Source organism: Hylaeus anthracinus, unplaced genomic scaffold, assembly GCF_026225885.1.
Source record: "Hylaeus anthracinus isolate JK02 unplaced genomic scaffold, UHH_iyHylAnth1.0_haploid 12002, whole genome shotgun sequence".
NCBI lineage: Eukaryota > Metazoa > Arthropoda > Insecta > Hymenoptera > Colletidae > Hylaeus > Hylaeus anthracinus.
This window is the reverse complement of record NW_026534349.1, coordinates 12811180-12836221: the sequence shown is the minus strand read 5'-3', so window position 1 is coordinate 12836221 and position 25042 is coordinate 12811180. Positions and strand designations below refer to the sequence as shown.

The following is a 25042-nucleotide window of genomic DNA, read 5'->3' as shown; positions in this document are numbered from 1 at the left end:
AGGCCTTGCTTTCACCAAGCAAGATCGGTTCATCCAAGTCGTCGTTTGATCGTGAACCGCGTAACATCGCAGTGTTCGCATTTTCGGGTCGTCGCAGCCTCGTATTTCGCGATGGCAACTCTGGGATCAGTATAAATTAACAAATTTTGTTCATACATAGATTCTATTTTTAATTAAAATGTCGCGGTTCGAAAATTTCACAGTTATTGTTATTCTCTTAATTTCGTTAAAAAGTTCGAGATCTCAAACACGGGGTGAGGAAATAAATTTGTCTCCTTCTGACTCACTTAGTCCTCAAAGTTTCGAACATTTGCAGTTAGCACGAAACTACAAGTGTTCAACTTGGCGCACTTGTTTCACAAGTGCATTGACCTCGACGCCGTTAGAAAACAAATGTGCTCGAAAAGATACGATCGTGAAAATTAAAGTGAATCGAAGTTTTGCCTGTTCCGTATAATACGCCGGTCGAGAACACGTTACGCGATTTACTGTTACATGATTAACCCTCTGCGATTCTAAGTCGAGCGAGGTTTAGCAAGAGTATACTGAAATAAAAAAACTCGGACTGCAAGGGTTAACGAAATGTAATTGGTCTTTTTCGGGACGAATGATATAATCAAGGAAATAAAGTTGATTTTTAATGATGCGTTAGCAAACAAAAAATAGAATCTATATTTGTAGATATAGTTATATTTGATAAATATAGTATCTTTCATATTTTCTTTCAAGATTTGTATATTTCTATTGCGTTGCACAGTTTACGAATCTTCGAGAGGTGTCGAGCATGTTGAGGTGTTATATTTATTAAACGATTAAAACTGTTACTCGAAGATGTGAGAATTTTCGATAATGACGGTTGTAAATTAATTTCGTTTGTGTATTTGAAAATCAGATGGCCAGTCTCACGAATGCCTGCGCCCCTGCGCCAAGGAGGATTCTTCGAAAAAGTTATGCCGCTACGAATTCTTCGTCAGCGAATTGCCTACCACGATCAGGTGAGATGAAAATCCAAAAACTCATCGCTGCGTTTCGTGTAATGTTGCACTCCCAGAAATAAATAACAACCGTCCAAAAAATTCTCCGATATCAATTTTAAAATGTATCGTTGAACGATAATTCAATAATTGACGCTAAAAATTAATTACATGCTCGTCTTCCATCAATTAGTGTAAATAAAATAACTGGAAACGTGTACGATATCTTAACACTAACAACCACTTTATTTAGACAAAAATGTACAACTTGGAAGGAAGTGTTACGAAGTATATTAAAAGCCTTATTCGTTTCCTCAAATTGAGCATTGTACCTAGGGATTAAGTATCGAAACACTGGAATTAATCTCAGCAGATAAAGTTTTAAAGATCTTTGGATAGTACTGTTATAATTCAAATAACTCTTATTCAATTACGTGTTAATTATCTCGCGATTCAACGTCTGTTTATTTTGATAAAGTTTATAGTATTCTGTTTTTTTTTTTGAGATAAAGAGGAACAGTGCGTACGAAATCTAAATACAATGCGTAAGTCCCTAATAAAGGAAATTCGGTTAAAATACCAGAATATTCCCGCGTTAGTCTCATAATAATGCAATTTCGAATGTAATCCACGAGGTAACGGTTGACACACTTGGTTGTAAAGTGCATCTTGGATTTTTACGGTTTCTAACAGGTTCCTACAGTACTACAGACACGTTTACGTGCACTATAGACAGTAAAGCTATATAAAATCATTACATAGCATACATACCCTGTGCGATAGGCGATCATGGAATACGGCGATTCTTTTCATGGTCAAGTTCGAGAAACAATCGTTGGGTCGGAATGGTATATAATATCGTAATTCGGTGTTAAACGATCGATTACGCAATCCCGTTTTTATCCATGAGGATATCAATCAATTTCACAACTAGAAATTTATAATAAAAGGGACATTCTTTTCGTATCTGTATTTATAGATAAAGATAGACTCATTCCTTTATTTGCACAGTACTCAAAGTAACGAATTTTTCCAAAAATAAAACCGGTTAAAAACAAAAATTCATGTTGTGCACATAGTTATACAAACATTCTGTAGCGTCGTTTATTTCTTAACACTGAAATGAAACCCATAACTGCAATCAAATTTAGTTTCTAAATGAGAAATAAAATGAAACATTTTTTAAGTAACGCGTCCCAGACAATTTTCATTGAACTTGATTATAGCAAGAAACAAAATGGTCTTTCAAATACCCGTTCTATGTTTCGTGTTATTTTTACTGTTACAGTATTCGTAATGAATCGAAAATCGAGGACGAGTCGGTGATTCGCAAAACGAGAAGCTTTCTAGGGATCAATGGAAGGAGTCCAGGACCTCAAATAGAGGTAATCGAATATTTCGAAATTTAATATTCAACTTTTAAGATAGTTTTACTCAGGGCCGGCGCAAGGCAGGTTCAGCGCGTTCGCCGGAACCCGGCTCCGCGTTTTAAAAGGCCCCGCGGTCTACGAAAGTTACTGAATTAAAAGGTACCGATTTTGATTATCTTTTTACAGACTGATGAAACCATTAACAAATGGAAGCAATTTTTGCTGAGATGCAAGACATTTTTTTTAGTATCGATGATTAAATTGAAAGGAGTGACAAAAATCGTCAAAGTATTATTGTTTAATATTCATCTTACAAAAAATATATAGCATTTGTAAATAAATAATTCCTCGTTGTAAAATTCAAGTGCAGGATTTGAATGTGAATTCAGGCCCCGCAACATTTTTGAACCCGACCCTGCAAAAGGTCACGCCGGCCCTGGTTTTACTTCTGCAAAGAAAATACATAAATATTTGAATGCGGTTACATTGCGAGCGATTTCGCACTTATCGCTATTGTCAGGGGCTAGTTCTACAGTTACTAGCGCACCGATATAATTTAGATGCTCCTTTCTAATTATTATAAATTAAAAAGCTGCCAAATTTCTTTATCAATTTTTTTTTTTTTTTTTTTTTTTTCAAAAATTGTATGGCATCGGTTATTATTAGTATTTTATTTGTTAATTTCTTAGATAAAGAAAAGCCTTTCGATCATTCTTTAGATTAATTTTAATTTGTTATCGATAAGTTATCTCTCAATTTTCAGATCTGTCTTGGGGACACGATAGAGCTACTTTTGTATAATAGATTAGGCTCCCAGGAATTTTCTTTACACTGGCATGGATTGCAACAAAGAGGCACCGCTCATATGGACGGTGTGCCGATGATCACGCAATGCTCGATACTACCATTTGGCGGCTTTCGTTACAATCTAAAACCGGAAACCACTGGCACATACATGTACTATGCACATTTAGGTAAGTAAATCTTGTTTTTACAATAAACAAACAAGTGGATTAAGGGGGTATCATGAATTAGGAGGACTAAAAAAAGCGGTTTTTCATGAATTTTTTTAGAATGGAAAAAAATAATTACTTCTATCGAACTTTTTATCCTATTTTCATACATATTTGAGTAGCCTGTAGACATTTTTTCAACAAGAAATATTCAAATTGAGTCGACTGTGACGCACACTTGTAGAGCAGCTCACAATTAAAACCTCCTATCGCCGGGGAAAGATGCAGGTCGTAATTTTGGTTTGACACAAAAAAACCAAAAGAAATGTTCATTTTCATACATTTTTCTTCTATGTGAACTAAGAAAATTCATACAAAAAAGATTTTAAACAACTTTTTTATCGAGTTAAAGTGATGTTTTTCACCCAAAGTACTTGTTCTTTTTTTTAAACTTACAGTAATTTCACATTTCACCATTTTTGCCGGTTTTTCTTAGTTCACATAGAAGAAAAATGTATGAAAATGAACGTTTCTTTTGGTTTTTTTGTGTCAAACCAAAATTACGACCTGCATCTTTCCCGCCGATAGAAGGTTTTAATTATGAGGTGTTCTACAAATATGTGTCACAGTCGACTCAATTTGAATATTTCTTGTTGAGAAAATGTCTACAGGCTACTCAAATATGTATGAAAATAAGATAAAAAGTTCGATAGAATAATTTATTTTTTCCATCCTAAAAAAATTCACGAAACCCGCTTTTTTTAGACCTTTAGATTTTTAGACCTAATTCAGGATACCCTTAAAGAAATATTCCCAGATAGCACCGGACGTAACAGGGACGTTCACAAGACGTTCAGGGGACGTTTGCAGGTACATAAGACGTCCTTGTACTATCTGGATGCAGTTCCATTATTAATCTCTGTAGCAATATAACGAAAACAAAGAAAGTGAGCATAAAAATACTCCAAATTGAATGAACCATTGAACGTTACAAGGAGCTTTGAATTTATTATATTTTTCACTGAAATTGCAATTTAATTTTTCCATTCAAGTATGAGTAAATATTATATATTATATACTATTACATTATATATTATTTTATATATTATTTATTATATATTATATGAGTATATATTATTTTACAAATGTTTATGTTAGTAATACTTTCGTTTAATTTAAATAACACTCATACTTTAGTTGGTAAAGTTATTAGTTCATTCAAAAGCATTTGACTACCGTTGTTCTCTTTTAACCGAATATGCACTCGTGATAAGTTGAGTATAAAATATAATAAATTAGAAACGAAACTCAGTACAAATTATTCTACCGCTATTTTATTTTCACCGTTTTAATAATTCTAAGTAATTCATTAGAGGTTGTTTCTTCGAATTTCGTTCGAATTGGTTTCAAATTTACCGCGTCGTAGAACGACTTCTACTTCCTGCGGGAGAAGTAAAATCAAAGTAGATCAATAATCTTGCAACCGCGTAGAAGTTAGGTTACGTGTTAACTTCCTCTTCTCCCAGTGCCTGAAGGGAAGTATGACACCCAACAATCGTCTGAAGTGTCATTTTTACGAATAACTATGTTTAAACTAGCTTTCTGTTGTGTTAGAGTGAAATATCCTAGTTCGGTAATCAGGAAAAGGAAAAGTAGAATGAAACGTAAGAGGAAATCTCCGTCGACTGTAAACGTTCAGGTACTTTCAAACAATTTTGTTAAATACATGCGAAAATGATAAAGAAAGAGTATTATATCAATTATTTACTACTTCACCGTCTACTACAATTTTGTCGGAAGTTTTGTTTTATTTCTTTTCTTCTTTTTGTAAAAGGTAAGTTGAAGTACCAGTAAATCAATGAAAAATGTGTATAGCGAAAAGTAAAATGGCCTATGGCAAGATCTCGAAAAAGTAGAAGTATGAATTTGGACGAAATTCATTTCAATTTAAGTTGAAATTGTATCATAAATAGTGGTAGGAACTTGTGATATAAAAATTAGTATAAAAAATCGTTCTAAATGCTGGACGATGAATGGAATTGTTTTGTATGAACATATATATCTTCCTATATATAGGAACGCGATACCTACAATACTTTCGAACGTTTCGAGGCGCGCCTTACATAGTCAACCAAAATAAGATTAAGCTAGATCAATAGAATTGAAAGAATATACACGTTGACTTTTAAGGTGGCTTGAACAACGAATTTACACCTAACGAAGAGGTGTATCAATCTTGTCATCTAAAATTGCAGTGGCTGCGTTAATAAACGCAAATTAAGGCTAGATATTTATTAATTCTAAATAACGAGTAATATTGAACGTCAGGTATCGTGCGCATGCGTGTACGTAAAAATGAGTGTTCTCGTTTTCATAGGTGTACTTACAAAGTATACTCACGTATAGAAAATATATTACGACGACAATTTTATTCATTGATTCGAATAAAAATGTTATTCGTCATTTAATATTCTCATTATTCCTGCAAAAGCAATTTAGGGATAATTATATAATAATTGTAAGCAGGGGAAATCTTTATTAATTTATTATATCTTTATTATTTATCATATTTATTATAATTTATTTATTATTATTTCAAATATCTAAAATCGTACTTTCATTAGTATATTTATAACGCAAATAAAATATACAGTGGGTGTAGAAAGTATTCGTACACCGATCAATTTCCAAAAAAAACTGTCTAAAATTGTAATTTATTAACTTATTTTTTATAAACAACGACATGTTACATATTGAACTATGCATTAGCTCTAAAAATACAATGATCTGTACATTGTATCATTTGATATTAATCTTAATCTAATTTCGCAGTCGCTGCTTACATAATTATTCATAATTATCTGTATAACAATTATCAGCATATATTATCTGTAAAACAATTATGTATAAAGTATGACTACGTACAAAGTGATTAACACTAACATTGTTTTCGCACGTTTAACATATCGAAGTATCATATGTATTCGACAAATGCCATTTGGTGAATCTCGCGTAGCCGGTTCTGATTCTTCAAAGATTACTTAAAATAAATTGTATTGAATGAAAGTTGCACCTTGATTTTGTTGTTGATTTCAAGGACGAAAAGTCATTCATCGTCGAGATGGAAATAATCGTGCGATAATCGTCTATGAAACTTTCCATTAATCACAGGAATAACAAAACGATCATAGGACGGAATTATTAGTTTCGCAGCAAGCCGACGGCGTGTACGGGTCGTTGACAGTTCGAGGACCACAAGATGACCCCAGCTTGGAAAGGATGCTTCTCTTGTCATCAAGGCCACCAACTCTGCTGTCGCGGCATTCGCACCTACATCCACCCACGCCGACCGAACTCCTCTTGAACGGCCAGGTACTGATTTATCCAATTAGACGATAACGAAGGGAAGGTGGCGTCGAAAGGGTACACAAACAAATAATTTATGAAGTAAACAAGTGAACACGATAATTTCGATTTTCTTATGCAACGAGTAGGTTACCGATGATGAACTTTGAATGCACAACTTGCACGTGTACCAGATGAAAATCCAGTTCGTACGAACAATTGGACATAAAGGAATTGTTAAATTATGTTGTAAGCAAATTATAGGTACGAACTATGACGGTTTATAGAACTCGTTGAAGTAAACGAAAAAGTCTAATTGTTAAGGAACATGCAGTCAGTGCGTAATTTCTATGTCTGTTTAGGAAATTTGTCTAAATTAACTGATAGGTTTGGTGTTTCTAAATGAATTTTTTATTATAAATATATATATATAAAGTTTATTCGTGTACGTATTAGATACATTTTTTCATTAGATACTGAGGGTACGAATACTTATGAGACTAACCTGGAAGTTTCAAAGTATTCAACTTTTTCATTTGTTCACTTAAAGTCAATGGATCAACTAAGAATTCGTTAAGTTGACTTCATTGGTCATAATAGAGAGTAACTTAAATCATTTGTACTGTTTTTCGTATTCCATTTCTGGCATTGTTTTTCATTTGTACGTTAATTATACTTTTTGTAATTATCCTTGTTTACGTTCGCTAAAAGATTGTGGTCTTTATTTTAAAAAGCTGTGAGTCTGAGAAAAATGTAGTTTTGTTTATAATTCTTTTTTATATTCATTCTAAATTATAAATAAACATCTGTGTAACCATCACGTCTCTTAAATTGGAATAATGGCCATAATGAAAGTTGAAAGAAATTGTTATTTCATTATATTGTATATAACGTATAACAATTATTCTTGTGTAAATACGATTCGTTTTCACAATTTTACCACCACGTTAATTTCATACTACTGGATATACCTACATATACCTACACGGATAAAAGAAACTTTCTTGAAGAAATTGTGTTCTATTTTTTAATTAAATTTAACTTTATATCGAGGTAAATTACAATTAGTTTAATATTGATTAAACACGTTAAGTATGTTATGCGTATGAGGTGAGTGAACAATTTTGTAAGTAATTTTATTGTGATCCAGGTGTATAAAAATTTTAGAAGTTTAAATACTCCTTTATAAATTTATTTTAATTTAAAAAACATGACACGATTGATGACAATTAAGTATAAATTTAATACATCAATTATAATAAAGAATGTTTGAATTTCTTTGAAAATTTTGGTACATCTCAATAACAATAAAATTACTTACAAAAATATCTATCCACTTCTCTCACAAAATATTATTATCGTTAATTTTAAGTAGTACTGCATAGTACTTTTCCACCATTCCAAATACTTGTGCAAAATCACGGCGGTTTGCTTCCCACAAATTTGCAAATGTTGTGATTATAAAACGTAACTTTCATAGAGAAATATTCAAAGAATTTGAGAAACGAGTGCATGGCTGCGGGGTTCGTTCGCGCAATGTTGCGTAAAACAGATCATGTCGACGGTACAGAAAACTTCCTCTCGATTCATGAAAGTGCTGAACACAAACGTTACGTATGTACGGAAACTGTTGGACATTGAACAGGACCTCAGGGGTTGTAGCTATGTTTTACTGTAGCTACAGTACGGGTTTAGCGATCCCGAGGTACCCGAGCTATAAGGGGGCCAGTGGACCCCATCAAACCACCGACATCCCTATTGGGGATTTCAGAGAATAAAGAGAAATATACAAGCAATTTCAAGTATACAGGGTGTCTACGTATAAGTTCGGACATACGCAGGGTGTCAATTCTACAAGAAATTTCCAACAAAAAATTACTCTTAGACATTTTCTTTGTGTCGCATAATTGTCGAGTATGTATCTATAGAATTTTCGTTTTTAGAGACTATTTAATCGGAATCAATCTCGGTGTACCGGTAAATGATACGGAGATTGGAACACGATCGATTTCACAAAGCAAAATATCGATGTTTTCGGCGCAGGAGAACCGATAAGTTTTGATTTAGGAGGCGGGCATTTCGAACGCTTTTCTGCATTTAAACGTCATTTTTTCCCTCAAATACCACTGTAAAATTTTTCTGTTACTATACTATATTGAAAAGTTGAGACTTCGAGGAAGTTTTTCCCGAAGAGTGCCCGCCGAACAGCTACGTCTTTGAAATCGAAAAACGAATACAGAAACAGTCAAATTTTTTAAAATATTCACAATGTGAAGTTTGACCTAATTTTTCACTTTTTAAATCTAATAAATGTTCGTTTTGGATCAGAGAGATGGGAAATTTAACCTTCTTTCGAACGGTATACTTAGTTTTAAGTTTGCACTGTAATTTGATGGAGTTATGGCCGTTCGAAGAGCGTCAAGTCGAAAACGCAGAATAAATATTAAAAGTGAAAATACTCGAGAATAATGCGACACAAAGAAAATGTCTTAAGAGTAATTTTTTGTTGGAAATTTGTTGTAGAATTGACACCCTGCGTGTGTCCGAACTTATACGTAAACACCCTGTATGCGAGGCAATACAAAGCAAGAATTTAATAAATGTAAAGAATGATAGAAAGACTTACCAACCCACACGATAGTGTAAAGCCTGTGCGCGATCTAATGTTAGATGTATTAAAGTCTAAAACTTTAAAGACTTCCCACCACCCTTATAATCGGTAAACAAATAAACATCGAAAGGACTTTTTCTTTTAGAGTAATGGAACGATCCTGAAAGTCGATCATGGAGGACAATATCTGTTACGACTCATCAATGCCAATGCTTACAATTGTCCCGTTCGATTATCCATCTCGGGACACGAGTTTCGAATAGTGGCTGCCGATGGTAATGCTGTTCAATCGGTGATCGCCAAAGAGATCGTTTCGTTTCCAGGTACGTTCGGCTCCTTTTTATTTCGTCGTACAGTTTAGCGACCATTGTATGTACAAAAATCGCTATGCGCGTAACATATACGATCATGCACGTGCAAGTTGTACGCGTACATACATTGTTGCGCAAAACGTCTCATCTGAGATTTTATGCGTCGGCTTCGTTTCGCTTTCGTACGTGCAGTTGCGCTCCGACAATGCAGAGCACGAGATTGAGTGAAAGCGAGCTGACCGAAGAAAAATTGCTATTGAAAGGGACTGGACGAAGCGTAACAAAATTAAATTGATACGTGTGGAATAGACGGTCGAAAAATTTCTACCTCGCGTGGAAATTGACTATTACTTAAAAGTATTTCGTCATTTGCTACTTGTACGTTTGATAACCCTTCGCTGCACAATTTCTTAAAATGTAATCAAACGTGTTGCGAACCAAACACTATGGAAAAATAATTTAAAAAATTTGTCTCATTAACTTTTTGTTTAGTTTATCTCAACACCTACCGTTACATTAAACTAATGTTGATTATTCCATGTCTGTGTATAAAATTACATTATAATACTCATGGTAATATTAATTACCATTTAAATTTATTTCAAAAATTGTGAAAGTGGAAGTAGTGATACAACACGATATTCTTACTCGTCGTGAAATAAATAAATTGAACTTATCGTGTATTCAATGCAGTGTCATGATTACATTCTATAGTGTTCGATCTTAACAATTATTGTGAAAATAACAGACCAAGCAAGAGATCAGAGGATTATAAATTAAAGGAAGAAAGCATAACGAGAAGAAGACAGAACATGAAAGGAATTAAAACTAAGGATGAAGAAAAATAAAATACGCACGACACTACGATGAGTCGTAAAATTATAGCCACAGCGAAAGAATTTTAGTATTTTTTAATAGTAAATTCTAATATAAATGGAAAAGCTGATATAGAAAAATTGGAAATATGTGTAACAAAAAATTGAAATCCATACATCATCTTATTTCTTGTACAGTTCCAATAATTTTCTGACTCGCTGTAATGGAGGGAGGAAACTGCGGAAAAGGGACAAAGAAACGCGGGAAGACGATAGAAACGGCAAGAACGTGGAAATTATAATTAGCACGAAAGACAAATAACACGCGGAAGAAAAATTAATAGGGGGAAAAGGGAGAGAAGTGGACAAAAGTAGAAACCGTAGCCGACGAAAAGAACGAAAAAAGAATGAAACGAGGCGCAAGGTCATTCGGTAAACAAAGAGGAAGGGAACGCAAAGTAAAGATGCCCATCGGAGAAGGAATACGAAAGGGAAAGGAGAAAAGAAAGGGCGGGGGAAGAGCGAACAACGGTTGGTCGAAGGAGAGGGAACACGAAAGGATGAAACTGCTTGGCGCTCATACACAGAGATGCCAGGTTCAGGACGAGTTACAGAGAATTTCCCTCTCCACGTGCAAACTAACAACGAGCTGGGTGCACGTGATCTCGGCACTTCGGGCAACTTCGGGTAGTTGAGAAAGAAGGCGAATGCGAGTCTTTCCTTCTCACTTTCTACATAGCTGTTAGCCGTCTACTTTTGTGGGTCGAGAGATGGGCAAAATTCTGATCTATTTTCTTAATTTATCTACATAAAAAAATTAAATTTGAATGTAAACTTTCTTTAAGACAATAAGTAAGCTTTAAAAAGCCGAATATATGAGCAAATAATTTGACATTCTAAAAGTACTATTTTATTAGAAATTTTATTAAAAGTTTTTAGCCTTTCTAATGTTGAGTATCTACATTTTTGAACGTTTTTTTTTAGACCATAATTCTGAACACTGAAGGCTTAAGAAATAGCGTGTGCTAATATCCCATAATCGTATTAGCGACACGGTCGCGAAAGTATGTACAGCGATGTGAATGCATCGATTAAAGAAGTAACAGAAGGATAACGTTCAACTTTCATAAAATATTTCAGGAAAGGAAGGGGCTCCTCAAACTAACTACAGCGAGTCAAGAAAGTACAGTTTATATGCATACTCAATGTTTCCAAGATAACTGTCTGAAAAGAAGTAGTGTATTAGCGGAATACAAGTATACATTTGGTGCTTCATCATACCCAGATATAGTATGTTGACTTAGAAACATTAATAATATACTATTCGAATATAGTAAGTGTAGAAATTAATTGTGTGCCTTTCTACGGTAAATTTACCATTTATTTGTCAAGAAAAACCATACAGCTTTTAATTTTCCCTCAGTCACACATTTCAAGAAAAAACATGTGGAATTCATTGCTATATTGATACTGTAATGTAAGAAAATGGCGGGTATATACATCTGTTTAAGTTACAATTACAAATAATTAAATGTAAAGGGATTTACATTTTGTACTTATGTTTTGTACTTTACAACGAAAAAACATATTGAATGAACACCAAAACGACTAGAAGCGATTCTTGAGGCTACAGTAATCCGTAAAAAAATATGTAATATGCTAAAAATACTTTCTGAACTACAAACGTTTTTATTTATTTATTTTTTTTTTTTTTTTAATTATTAACATTCCTAAGTCAACGTATTGTCTCTGTATCTCGAAGAACCAAAACACATAGATTATACTAACGTACTACTTTACAGATCATCTTCGAAACGAGTACGTAAATACTTTTTTGACCCACTGTAGCTTGAGGTCCTACGAAGTCTAGATTCGTTGCTGGAAGGAAAGGCTCGGCTCGCAGTTTGCCTTCTTCGTCGGGTTCCCGAAGGTGACCGAAGTTGTCGTGGCTCGCGTGCACGCGGCCCCGTGCGTCGGTATATGTACGGAGAGGGGGGAAAATTGTCTGCGACCCGCGTCTACAATCTGGCATCACTGCTCATACGTTCAGCGATGCGGCGTGCACGGTGGGCTGACTCGTTCGCGCAGACTCGGGCGTCTTCGTGTTCTCGCCGGGTTTCCGCAAAGGGAAATAAAGAAAGGAAGGCGACCAAGCGCGCGCGGGTCTCGCGCAAAAATCATTAAAACGCGTGCTCGATTCGCGGCTGCGGCGTCGTTGTCGGCTCGTAGTCTACGATTTATTAGTGGGTACACGAGGCGTACCCACCCGCCTCGCTCTGGCTACCCACCGGCCGGCTGCATAATACGACACCGTCCGTCCGTTTTCTCTCCGTCTTTCCTCCGCGATTCCTTGAAAGAACATCACTGGCCGCCACACTACCACGCGCGGCCCGTCCGACTCCGCCGTTTTCCGTTTCCATGTCGAACTACGACGTCTGGAACGAGCTAGAAACGAACGACACGCGCTTAACCATGGAGTGGACCCGCGACAAGACCCTCGAGCTGCTGCGCGAGTATCAACAACGACGCGTTCTCTGGGACTGGAATGCCCGCGGTTATCGCGATCGTGCGAAACGTAAACGCGCCATCCAGGAGCTCGCCGAGATCCTCTGTTGCAACACCCTCGAAATCGAGAAGAAAATCACGAATCTCAAGTGCCAGTACTCGAGGGAGGTGCACAAAATACAGAACAGCCGCGAAGCTGCCACCGGGCCCGACGATGTTTACGTGTCCAAGTGGTTCGCGTTCAAGGCGATGCAGTTCCTGCAGTTCGGCACACGCAGATATAGCAAACGAAAGAAGGTACGCGAGACGCTATTTTGCATACCAGAGACAGGGGAGAAGTTTACTCGAGCAATAGGCGACGAATAAAAACAACGCGTGCCGATCGATTCCTGACAATTCCTTGGTCGTTTATTGCGAAATAAACATTTCTTTTACGAGTTGACAGGGATTGTAGATGTCGGAGGTGATTAAATTAAATAAGACTCTTAGTATCCAGCAATGGCTTCGTCTTCTTATCGTCGATGTAGCATACAGATAAACGTTATTACGTTTTATCTGATCCGTACGTCGTGTGAAACCAGAATATTCTATAAAGGGAGAACGAAACGTTGGAGATATGTATTTGTGGGTGTGGAAAGAAACGAGAAGGAATTCTGAAACTTTGTTTATCGGTTAGCATGCTCGTGTTTCGTATAAGTAGACGGCAGACTTTATGCATTTACAGTACAGTACAACAGAAAACGTACAATATAATACAATAATATTAATATCATGTTTTGTATAAGTATACTAACTTTTGGTTAAGTTTAGCATACATATATTTGTGATATAAATGCGTAAAGTCCGTAGTTTACATATCAGCTATGATCTAATGATAACCTAGCCATTGTCGATACTTTCACTCTTATTTAATTTCATCCCGTAAGTAAAATTCTAACTATTCGAATCGAATCGCGGTCCGTTGGTCGTTGTTCGAAATTTTTATTTAAACGAGGGTCTTTGCCCGTCTCTGGTGTTCGTGCAGCGTCGCAAGAGAAACCCAGTTGCGACGGATAACTCGTTTCCACGTGCCGCATTCGACTCGCAGGAATGCGATGCAAGTCCGATTGTTTTAAATTACTTGTGCCGGGGGATCTAATTCTGTGGAAACTCGCTGGAACGTTTGTCCTTTCGTTTTAACAAACGTAAGTAGACCGAACGTCGCTGTTCCTGCCGCCTTCCTTTCTCCCGATCATATGGAGGCCAAGCATACATGAACCGGGCGTAATTGGCCAACCGATTTCGGAGAAAGACCATTGTGTCTGAACGCGTTTCGTGGAAAACGAACCTTCTCGCTTTGAACGATGCGTCGCGTCGCTTGCAGGGATTATACATATGTGTTTCCTCGACTCGTAGCGACGCGTCACGCTCGGCCAACGCTTAATTGCTTTTCGCGATTATTTCTCATCTCGCCGGTGCGGTATTTTCGAATCGATCTCATAACATGCCCGATTCGTGCACCCGTGCGCCACTCGTTTGATGACATTCGTCTGTTTTTATCGTTCTCGCTTACTTTTTCTCGCAATCCGCGCCTCTTTTTGTTTGATCCTCTCTCCGTCCCGTGCTCTTTGTTCGTTTGACGCCGAGTGCCTTTGTCTCCGTTTTCTCCTCTCTCTTTCCATTGGAACTTCCTCCCGTCGTTTCTCTTATTAACCCCAACGTGAATTCGCGTCTGGATGCAGTGAAGATTGTTCCTTATTTTCAACGCATAATTTATTAAACGACAATGATTCAATTTGTTTTATTTGTTTTACTAGCCTCGAAAAGCAGTTTGTATAAAGGAAAACAAGCAAGGAATTTTGCAATAACAACGTAAATCGAAAGTAGCGTGTACACGTAAGGAATAAATTATATCGACGCATTACTCTGACCACATGCTGCATCGTCTTTACGATGCTTTTCTAACGCTTCGTACGAAAATGGAGTCTTGCGAACTGACGGTTCGACGCGCGCAGATACGCATATCGTCTTTCGATCTCTGCGTATCTTTTACCTTTCTTCTCTACGTTGCAGCTAAAATTTAATCTCATTGTTTGTTTATTTTCTATTCCGTTGGGTGTAGCGATAGATAATATATTCAAAGTGCGATAACGTAAATTGCGATATTTTTTTATGTCTTTCGCAACTGTTGTAAAATTGCGCAATTTTAACCCTTTGCGTTCAACGAAAATTTTCTTAGAGGGAACTAGTACTTTAGACTTATCACGGAAAACGTAAAATGATTTTATTCGCAAATTAATATTAGGTGTGTGCAAATTAATTCTGTGCCTTTATACTCGGTCACTTATAAGTCTAGATTAAATGGAAATATTTAATTGTCATTTTACTATTATATATTAAATTACTAATCTTCTGGGTTCTCGACCTAATTTATAGTATAATAAATGTATACACGTATTGCATAAAGTAAGTCTTAACCTGATTATCATTACAACGTATGTATATGTATGTGTACATAAAGTTTGGTAGCCATACCTTTTGGCTTATTGTAATAATAATTATTATTATTCAAACAGATTACACAACGGTGTGTTACAAGTGTACTTGTTAATTACAGTAATTGTACAAGAATAACAATAAGCAACATTTGGTGGCTACTAAAGTTCATATAGATGCATTGCAATGGCCATCAGCTTGAGAACTTAAGTTATGTGTATACATATATTCTAATAGAGATTAAATTGAGGATTTAGAAGATTCTAAATTCGTACTTTAATGTTCCAAAATGACGACTAGGTATATCTGTTTAAATTAGAGTTATAAATTATTTAATACAGAGACACAGAAATAATTTCTACGCCTGACATATAAAAAATATTATATATTCATATTTTGTGTATCTTTCCATCTTGAAAGACGAAAATTTTTAACGTCAAGTTCTGTATTTTTTATGTAATTGGCCTCGTCTTGTAACAGTGTAATGCTAAGTTCATCCTCTATTTTTGAAAGCGATATTCTGACATGATTGTTGAATTTAAGCTAATATGAATTTCAGATAAAAAAAATCTGATATTTTTAGCTGTACCATTTTACACTTCTTAAGGGAGTACTCTTTATATATATAAGTCACAGAATAGATTTTTGTTATATTCCTGTACCTTAAGATTTTTGATATATTTATAACAAATTATATTACAATTTTTGTTTATATTAAGAAATTGCGAAAGAAATTGAATAGGACAGTTATAAATTAAACAAAATCTTGTACATACTAATATAAACATGAAAATTGCCTCGAAATTGGTTAAAAAAAAAAAAGAGCACCCTTTAAAAGAATATAGTTTCTTCTAGCTTATGCCAGTCATTATGCTATCAACGGTTCGAGATTTAACGTAGTTTTAATTAACATAAATAAAAATTGTCGCTAATTAGTCGCCACACGAGTTGCCCCGTAAAGTCCAATGAAAATCTGTAGAATCCGTGAGTCGCCACTCGGGCGCAAAGGGTTAAAAATAGACCGTGGCTTGTTTATATTACAACGCGTGGCGGGATGATCCGTGTACTTTTTCTTAATTAAGCGTGAATCTGATACATGCAGGCATTGTTATTTGGGGGAAAATGTGCGCTCGTGAAAGTTCCAACGCGGAATTTCCCCTTAGATCGAAATACGCGATTAATTCCGAGTCGTGTGAACGGACTATAGTAGATTGAATCGTGATTCGATTCGATTGTGTTTGTATGCCGAGTAATCACGATCGTCGGGATTGCAGAGTTTTCTCTGCAACGCTGAAGTTCTATAGGCAAATTTAATTTGAAGGAAACTGGGTACAGCCTGCGCGATAAAAAGCTAATAATATTATTTTGAAAGATGTAATGATTTTTAAGATTGGTTCTTTTTGTATTTGGGTGGACCTGCTCATAACTTCATTGCCAGGTGATGTTAAAGAAAAATGTCGAGAAGAAAGGAAGAGGATGAATGGTTCAAGGAGATTGTATATTTGCAGGTACATACTTTGTTATAAATGCAATAGTGCGTTTGCATTCGATAATTGAATTTCTTTTTTTGTAAATAAAAATACAAATCCTTTTTCTTCATAAATTGAATCCTTTCGTCAGTCTGGTTAAAAAACTATTGAGCTAAAGTGCTACAACATCAATAATTCATGAAAAATTTTAAGCAATTGTCTTGATTAAAAATAATGGTTAAAAACTTCTTCGTTACATTCTACACATTTTGTACAATGCTTTTTAATTTTCATTATTAAATGAAAGTGATCTCTAGTTACTGTAGAATGTAATAGGGAATCATTGGAGCATCTTGTTCAATGACGACAATTATGTAAAAAAACGTCAAGAATTTAATCTATGCGAAAAAGATATGCATTCGCGTTAAAAAAAAAAAAAAAAAAAAAAATGCAATTATCGAATGCACATGCACCATTGCATTCATAAGAAAAATGTGGTCCAGCGAATATAGTACTTATTGAACCATTCATTTTCTTCCTTTAACATTTTTCTCCGGTAGCATTGGTAATGAAGTTATGATTTGTTACACTTACTTGGTCCACCCTGTACGGTAAAGTCGTAGGTAATTATAGATTTTTACCTTTTGACCTTTGCATGTAGTCTATATCAGAATAAATTCGCGGAAAGAGAAAACTTATTAAGCTTTAAGAGGGAGGTATTAACAATGCTTGCAAAAAATATCGAAAGAATACTTCATTCAATTTGTTATTATTACTCTCATATATCCAAGTCATCGCATCAAATTCCATGACTTATTTCCCACAATCCTCTCCAAAGATGTAAAGCAAAACAGAGGGCAACATTTGTTTGCATTCTCAAATCGAGGGCACCTCAAAGTTGTATTCAGCAACAGTCGGAAACGTAAAATAAATCATATCGAACATTGCGAACAATAAATGTCTGAAAGCTAACACAAGCATTGCACCTTAAAAGACCGAATGCCTCTGTGAAGGATTCCAAAGCACCTGGGTTTCGCTCGCGTTTACACGTACCATTACAATGGGGTTCACCGACGCCTAACGCGAAGTAAAATGTCTTATTCCCGCAGAAAGTCGAGGAAGAGTCACCGAAGTTGCAGGAGGAGTACATAGTTAGTGACATCGATCCTGAGAGCATAACGTTTATAGACTGTAACGAGGAAACGAACGGCTCGGGAACTGGTTCCTTCAACGCCTCGTTGAGCGAGGACGCCGAGGAGTCGTCATCGTCGAGCTTGAAGGCGTTGAAACTTTACAATGGCTCGCTGCAAGATCACAACAGCCCCATCGGCGACTTGGACGAGACCGGCCAAACGAACTTCGAGGTCCAGTCGAATGAACGGAAACGGACGAAAGAGGAGTTCGCGAAATTCGCCGAGAGCATCGCCGTCCAATTGGCGGAGATCCCGGATTCTTACTCGAGGTCCGTCGCGAAGCTCAGGATTAATCAAATCCTTTTCGAAGCGGAGATCGGCGTTTACGCGCAAACGCGTCGCTAACAAGTGCAATTAAGGGACACTCCGACGCTTCGATTGGTAGCTCCGCGGCTCACATTCCAATGCTCAGAACGAACGACGATTACCGTGGTGAAATGTATCAGCCACGGAAATTGTGTACTATTCGCGGTACGATTTCCCCGTACGACTTTTCGAGAAATGAACTGAATGAAAATACCATGAGAATCACCGTTTGCGTTGATGTAAGAGCTTTCTTGACAAGCTAGACGCTTCGAGCATTGTTTCGTACAACATTATCGAGCTCTCGATACTTTATCTACCGGCTAAGTCTGCTGAAATACTGTCTATATGTTTATTTCGAAATTAAGAAGTATACACCAACACTTCAATGTATGCATGCCATCAATTTTTAACTGTTTTCGTATGTAATTACACCTAGTATAACTGAAAACTCTAAAACATTATCATTGTACTGCTCGAATCAACTAACTTGTCAAGAAGATGGACTCGGATGATCACTACTAACGTTGGCATGGAAATAGTTTATAAAACGGAAAAATTGAAAAGAGACAAAATTGTTCCGTTTTAATTGAAATGAATAAGTAATATTAATTAGCGCACCGCGACGACAGTAGGTGCAAATATTTGTTGTAACGTTATGAAAATAATCTGTAATAGCTGAAATTGGTTGGTCGTGTTATAATGCAGAACCGATTTTAACAGCACTTCCAATTTTACTATAGGACCATAGTTGATTTTTAAAGTAAAGTTGATCGAGAAGTGACAATACGATGTTTGCCACCGATTAATGATTACTAGACTGCGGATCATTATGCGTTTATAGAAAATTTGAATGTGCAAGAGACTACAAAATGCATACGATATGCAAGAATATAAAAAAGATTGAAAGTAAAGTTCATATTATAATATCTACAGAATAAAATAAATTCCTATTTAGGTTCAATTTTTGTAGGCACATTTAAAAAGATTTTATTTTGCATAAAAATCCGCAGTCTAACGATTACCAAGACGATGGAATCATTGAACATGTAAACATTGGCAGAAACTTGTTTAAACATAAAGGGATTCTCATTTTCCATGGTCCAGTTACTCGAGTAAAAGAACGATGTCCCTGAAGTGGCGCATCAATCATCGTACGTACTACGTAGTCATAGAATGTTATGCAAAGCTTAAAATCAATGATCGATAGTCTTAACGAAAGTTAAAGGTGTGAGATTTTAGACGGAACGCGTTGAAAAGTTTAACCGAATTGCATATTTGTCCTTCCTCGAGGCGCGAAACTTCGACGATAAGATCGTACGATGAAGTATGAAAGATCGCGAGTTATCGTAGCTCATTGTGTGACGTAATTTACGATCTGCATTTGTAAATTAAAATAGCGGAATACCATTTACTGTACCGCTCATTATAAAGTAAGAAAACTGTTTACACTTAATATTATATTTTTTTGATAATTGTACACAATTGGAACTCTTCCTGGGAGATAATTGTTCAAGGCCCCAGGAACAAAATTAAAAATTACTCTAAACAAAAGACAAACAAAACAAATACTCTACGTACGTTTAAGATTATTGCGTGGAATCAAAAGTGCTAAAGAAATCTTTCTCGAAGTGGTCTTTCATGTTTATGTGCGTTGCTTGCAAGAGTACGTGAACCCTTCGAGTATTATAGATTCCAAAAGTTTTCAAAAATTTGGTAATTAATTTGTGCCAATTCTTTACGTTTCAGTTGTATGATAATGTATTTGTCTCGTATGTTCTTGCGTACGATGAAATCCTCGTTACGTTATGGAAGCTGTGAGGGAGTCATGTATGTACCGTAAATGCGTTGATTATTTCAAAATCTGTAGGAGGAAAGGGAGATGTTGAATTATCTTTAAATTCACGAATGCCTTTTACGTATCGAAAAGACCTCGAAATGCACGTAACGGTTCTAATCGTAAGCTTCGATTCACGAGAAAGACTGTATTTTAAAGGGCACTGTTTTCCCGTAATCTTATTTGTCTACCCACGGTGACACTAATCGAATATTTTTTAAGTGGTCTATTGTCGGTACTTGTGTACAATTGTTGAATGAGGTGTTACTCATGTTCGATAGAAATAGCGAATATGTGATTTTTAGATGTAAAATACGCAAAATGTCGGTGTCATTTGAGCCAGTTTTAACGGGAAATGATTCACGCGGTATAGTGGTAAACCTTTTTGACGAGTACTGTTCGAATACATTTGACGAAAATTCAATGTAACAATTGGAGAGAGAATTCGTATCTTTTCGTACAATTTTTATCGTAGTACCATACAATACTCTAATTTTATTATTTTATTTTATCTGCCTTAATTAAAATACAGTGTGACTGAGTTCCTAGAACAAATATCGTTTCTCACTTGTAAAGTATTAAAATTGAGGTGTATGCTTTGATGATCGTATTTTTTTTTTATATATATATATATACAAAAATTGTCTTGAACGATCTTAGTTTACCGATTGTAAGTTAATTATTAATTATTAACTTGCCGATTAATTTTATCAAACGAAGTTTCGTGAGATTAGCTCTCTAATAACATCGTTCGTCATTTGTGTCTGGTACAATCTGCCTCAACGGTGACTTAGATTATAAGTATTTCATTGGTATTGTTTCAGGGCTTTAAATAGTAGACTTAGTAAGCTGTATAAATGGCGAACTATTTTTTATCAAAACAAATTCCCTCCGTAAAGACAAAGAATATGTCTTCTTAAATCATTTATCTTTGGTTCGTAAAAAGACTGTGTCGTATTTCATATCATGAACATTAGGTCTTCCTTTAATAGTTATGTAGTGTATACGCATGATTTATCAATCTCCGGTGCATGTCTTTATAATGTTATTCATTGTTGTTCCTGATTCTGCGATAATTTTATATTTTTGTATTATCATTTCTAAAGTCTTCACTTGCGATTATTAAAGACTAAGGTATATACTTTAAAGTAATCTACTTAAATATTTTGTTCTTTACGATACATCTCTACTACGTAAGTTTCTTCTTCTTTTTTTTTTTAATTTTCATTAAACAAAATTGGTCCTAAGACCAACATCACATGTGTACTGCTTTTTTTCTTCTGAACGACCCCTATCTTAAAATTGAATACAAACCTAATCTATTGTACATTGTATATCGAAATGTACAGTCTGTACACGAAATTTGACGGTTTATCGTGTGTTAATTAATCTTTAACGCGTTGTTTCGTTGTTGTTCCTTGAATTTGAATAGATAGGTCATAGGTAACGATATAATTTTGAAAATTAAAGTTGTCGAAATCGCAGTGTAACTGTCGTTAATGTTGACAGTTGATAGATACGATATTCATAAAAATAAGTAATAAAAAAAAAATATAATTAGATCTTATATTCGATTTTAATGGTCACAACACCGAGCTCGACGAAAACTGAAAAACCGTAATTGGATATTTATAACGATTTATAGTAAGTATCAATGGTAACCTGTATTCCCAATTATGAGTTCTGAACAAATACACGAGTCTCTGTGCAAAAGAAAGCATCAACCGCAGAAAATGTTAGTCGAGAGAATAGTATGTGGTATTTCGAATACGGGTCAGTATGAGTTAAACTGCGACCGCTGCCTTGATATCCCTAGTCTCAACTCTTCTTCCTATAGATTGTAATTACGATATTAATACTGGCGTATCGATAAACTTCATTGGTTTTGTTAGTATAAAAGTTTCTTGTAAAAAAAGAAAAAAGACGTATAGCGGTAACATTATCTAAGATTTAACTGGGAAAATCAAGGTGATCATTAAAAGTTTATCTTATTATCGTATGTGCAACTTTATTCTTCTAATGTACGTGCTCGTACGTAACTACGAATCAAATTAATGAATGCATTTTGCAGGTGGACACGCACGTTCGCAAAGAGACACGAAAAATGTTGATTACAAAATCATGAATCAGCTATCTCGATGAATATTGTATTCAATAAGTTAACATTATAAAATCTCGGTTTTTAGTACAACGATAACTTGAACAAAAATTACAAACTTGAGAAGAATTATACGTATACGTATAGACGTGGTCGAGCAAATATATTTTTTTTTCACAATATGTTCCCACGCTTCTTGTATTCGTTTACATATTATTTTGTAACGTTATGCGATATACAACGTACATTTGACTTTGTATAATTTTGTTGAATAAAATGGCTAGCGTAAGCGTTTTTACGGATGCCCTTACTTTTCCCATTATTGCAATATTATATAAATGAACTGTTTCAAATATAAATTGTTATTTATATTTTATTTTGACTTTATTGAACAACACAGAGTTGATTTAATGGTTATGAGTTTGTATAATCTTCTTCAGGCGTAATCAATCTTGCAAAAAACGATGAAATACAAACTGAAATTTGTCAAGATTGATTACACCTGTGAAGCGTACTCTCGATAAATAATTAATTCTGTGTTGCTCGATGAAACCAACCCATGTATAATTATAACAATCATCTTCAATAATTACAAGAGTAAAAACAAAGAGAAAAATCGATACGATTACAGAGATGAAAAAATTACATAGAACTGAAAAGTAGAAAGACGAGAAGTAAAAATGTTCTAACTCGATTAATTAATTGAATTTCAGGTGAGAGATTTGATACGATTGTCAAAGCAAATCAACCTCCTGGAAAATACTTGGTCGATATAAGGGGCTTGCAAGAGTGTCGAAATCTTCGTCAGAAAGCATTCATTCTTTACAACGACGCACAGCCTGACAACGAGTTCACTGTAGTAAAAGATGAAGAACTGAAAATCGATGACGATGCAATTGCGAACAAGGGCTTCAATTGTCACGAAATCTCCAAGAATTTCATTTGTGCGTTGGATTTAAAAGGATTGAAGGGAATGCCGGCTGAGATTAACGCGAATCAAGTTATTTATATCCCGTTCGACGTTAACGCTTTCCCTTCGTTCACGGATGAGATGACCGACAACAGATACCATTTTTACGGATGTGCATTCTACCCCTCTTATCTTAGTAAGGATATGTGTATCTGTTTGGTATTCTGTTCGAATTTATCTGTGACTATAATTATATAATGCGATATAATTGAATGTGATTTGTAAATGATTTTCTATTTAAGAGAAGCATAGATGAAAATATTGGAGGAGAACTTCGTATCTGCTTTTAAATCATTTTTAAACAAATATTTGTTGATATTTTATACATATATAAGTTAATTTTAAAGTTAGCACTTAAATTCCTAAATCCTACATTATGTTTACTTATATATATATTTAGGAATTTAAGTGCTAACTTTAAAATTATATTATTATTTTAAATTTTATTAAATTATATTAATTATATTAATTATTATATAATTATATAACTATATATTAATTATATATACCATCAAATCAATTTATGAGTATAACAACAGGACCAAGAACCAATATTAAATAAACATAATAGGATTTAGGAATTTAAGTGCTAACTTTAAAATTAACTTATTTTTGAATTATGATGAATATGGGTAATTGCATCAGCATTGCTTACACTTTGTTAATTGTAGGTACAAACAAAGAAGGATCAAGGGTCGCGCAAATTAATGGTATGTCGTTCAAATATCCTTCATCCCCGTTGTTATCGCAACCAGAAAATATACAAGAGGAATCAATTTGTTCTCTGGAAAGACGTTCGGACGAGTGCGTCGATTCACCATTGTTTTGTGAATGCATTCAAGTAATCGAAGTACCGCCTATGAGTACCATCGATATTGTTCTGATAGACGAGGGTGAGTTTTTCAGCAAGTATAAAATCATAATGCATAAACAATCGTTTGCATAATATCTGACTTTTCAGGTTTCGGCGGAAATGTTTCGCATACGTTCCATTTACACGGCTACAGTGCTAGTATCATTGGAAAAAACAATTTTAAGGAAGCAATCACCAGAGAGGAGATTAAGTACTTGGACCAAAACGGACAATTGCACCGTAATTTGATAGATCCACCTCAAAAAGATAGTTTCGTTGTTCCAAACAAAGGTTACGTTATTCTCCGTCTCTTTACGGATAATTTCGGTAAGGTCCTCCGCGTTTGTACAGGGCGAACCACGAGAAACATAAAATCTAAATAACTTTCAAAGTTTTGAAGACATAAGAAATAGTAAATTATTTGGATCTATCGTTGTGATATAGAATCTAAGAAGATATGTATGGAACTTTAGTTAATTTAATTATTAATTGCAGGATACTGGTTGTGGGAAGCACGAAGCACGGCAATTTCTCCAGGAATGTTTGGTCCCGCTATGCAATTTTTACTAAAGGTGGGAAGTGACGAGAGTTTCGTACCCGTTCCTCTAGATTTTCCTACTTGTGGGAACAATAAACGTCCAGACATGGTATTCGAAATGAACTGACATTGGCTGTATATATATATATATATTTTTTTTTTGTATGTAGATTTTTGTTGATTATTTATGTAAGTTTAATTACCATCGTATGGTTAGTAGAGAATAAGTAGAGCATCTGCTCAATTGAATAAATTTCAATCCCTTCCCATGAAATATTATATGATACTAGCTGTGACCCGCGGTTTCACCCACGAGGAATACTATTTATTTCCTTTTTTTAATTTTCATAGTAGTCAACAGTTTTTTTTTTAAATTATACCATTATCTAGTTATAGTGTAATTAACAGCAAACGTTCCTTCG

At 35.0% G+C, this 25042-nt stretch overlaps 2 protein-coding genes across 2 annotated transcripts; both read left to right on the top strand.

Moving 5' to 3' along the window:
• The first annotated feature begins 643 nt into the window (after positions 1–643).
• On the top strand, positions 644–24828 carry LOC128892477 (uncharacterized). Its single transcript, XM_054152920.1, has 10 exons — positions 644–647; positions 893–995; positions 2263–2359; positions 3108–3318; positions 6503–6669; positions 9399–9576; positions 22973–23365; positions 23901–24122; positions 24191–24409; positions 24578–24828. Exons 1-10 carry the CDS (start codon positions 644–646, stop codon positions 24745–24747), a joined length of 1764 nt encoding a protein of 587 aa, XP_054008895.1. The 3' UTR covers positions 24748–24828.
• On the top strand, positions 11684–21419 carry LOC128892531 (uncharacterized). Its single transcript, XM_054153029.1, has 2 exons — positions 11684–13181; positions 17938–21419. Exons 1-2 carry the CDS (start codon positions 12798–12800, stop codon positions 18364–18366), a joined length of 813 nt encoding a protein of 270 aa, XP_054009004.1. The 5' UTR covers positions 11684–12797; the 3' UTR covers positions 18367–21419.
• Positions 24829–25042: the final 214 nt, after the last annotated feature.

Bases quoted from the DNA above. Each gene is read 5' to 3' on its own strand.
- LOC128892477 (XM_054152920.1), top strand. The intron at 3,319-6,502 runs GTAAGTAAATCT...CGGAATTATTAG, and splicing joins CATGTACTATGCACATTTAG to TTTCGCAGCAAGCCGACGGC. The intron at 24,410-24,577 runs GTAAGGTCCTCC...TATTAATTGCAG, and splicing joins TCTCTTTACGGATAATTTCG to GATACTGGTTGTGGGAAGCA.
- LOC128892531 (XM_054153029.1), top strand. From the start codon at position 12,798: ATGTCGAACTACGACGTCTGGAACGAGCTAGAAACGAACGACACGCGC. The intron at 13,182-17,937 runs GTACGCGAGACG...TTATTCCCGCAG, and splicing joins GATATAGCAAACGAAAGAAG to AAAGTCGAGGAAGAGTCACC.